General features: G+C 62.1%; 1 protein-coding gene across 1 annotated transcript in view; it reads left to right on the top strand.

The window, feature by feature from the left end:
• The window catches only part of LOC102502885 (protein lin-7 homolog B-like), a 4737-nt gene that overhangs the window by 369 nt on the left and 3347 nt on the right, over positions 1-1021 (top strand). Inside the window, 3 exon segments of the mRNA XM_027776461.1 lie at positions 18-349; positions 351-381; positions 644-715. Of these exon segments, the coding sequence (XP_027632262.1) occupies positions 18-349; positions 351-381; positions 644-715 (435 nt within the window).

Here is a 1021-nt window from a genome sequence, read left to right as displayed (position 1 = left end):
GTCTGTGGGTGTGAGAGGGTCCATGGGTGAGCTCGCTGCACGCCCCTGCTGTGCGTGTATGTGTATGCGGGTCGGGGGTCCTGGGGACCGAGGACGCCCTGTTGGCCGCCGTTGCTAGCCTTGCCTCTGCGGGATGTCGGACTGGGCTTCTGCTGTCCTTCCCGGGGTCTGTCTGCGCTGGCCCTTACTCCACCTCTTGCGGCATCTCTGGTCTTCTGCTTGTTCGCGTCTCTGACTGTACGTCTCCGCGCCCCCGCCCCGCAGACGTGTCCCGGGCGGTGGAGCTCCTCGAGCGGCTCCAGCGCAGCGGGGAGCTGCCCCCGCCGAAGCCTCAGGGCCGCGAGCGGGGACCAGAGCCGCTTCTGCTCCGCCATCCGCGAGGTGAGAGCCGAGCGGCGCCGGGGCGCAGCCTGCGGCCCCAGCCCTCCTCCTCCTGGTTGCACCGAGCCCAGGAACTACGCCTCCCAGCAGCTCCCAAGGCGACCCGCTCCGAGGTTCCTTGGGAGTTGTAGTTTCCTCAGCTCAGGCTGTGCGGGTGAGGCGGATCCGTGGGTGGGAGAGGAGGGGGCCTGGGGGCTTGGACTCCTGCGTCTAAGCACGGAGGGGATTGGGGGCTCCCTGACGCGGCTGCGCCCTCGCCCAGGTGTACGAGCAGCTCTACGACACCCTGGACATCACCGGCAGCGCCGAGGTCCGCGCCCACGCTACGGCCAAGGTAGGAGCCCCCACCCAGTGCTCTCGGTATCCACGGAGCCAACTGCGGGGCGCTCCGTGGCTTCCTAACGCCAGTCACGTCTGGTTCTTCTTCGTGGTTTTGCCTAATCTGTGTTCCACTCTTACTGTTTATTTATTTATAGATACTTAAAAAATTTTTTTCAGTTAACTTTATTTATTTATTCATTTGTTTATTTCAATTTGACCAGAGAGGGAGAGGGAGAGGGAGAGAAAAATTGAGAAAGCAAGCCACCAGGTCCGAGACTTTAACCATGGTCAGCCATGTGGGAATCCAGCGCCCATATAG

The sequence above is a fragment of the Tupaia chinensis genome, unplaced genomic scaffold (genome assembly GCF_000334495.1).
Source record: "Tupaia chinensis unplaced genomic scaffold, TupChi_1.0 Scaffold000673_1, whole genome shotgun sequence".
In the NCBI taxonomy this organism is placed as follows: Eukaryota; Metazoa; Chordata; class Mammalia; order Scandentia; family Tupaiidae; genus Tupaia; species Tupaia belangeri.
This window is presented reverse-complemented; position numbering and strand designations above follow the sequence as displayed.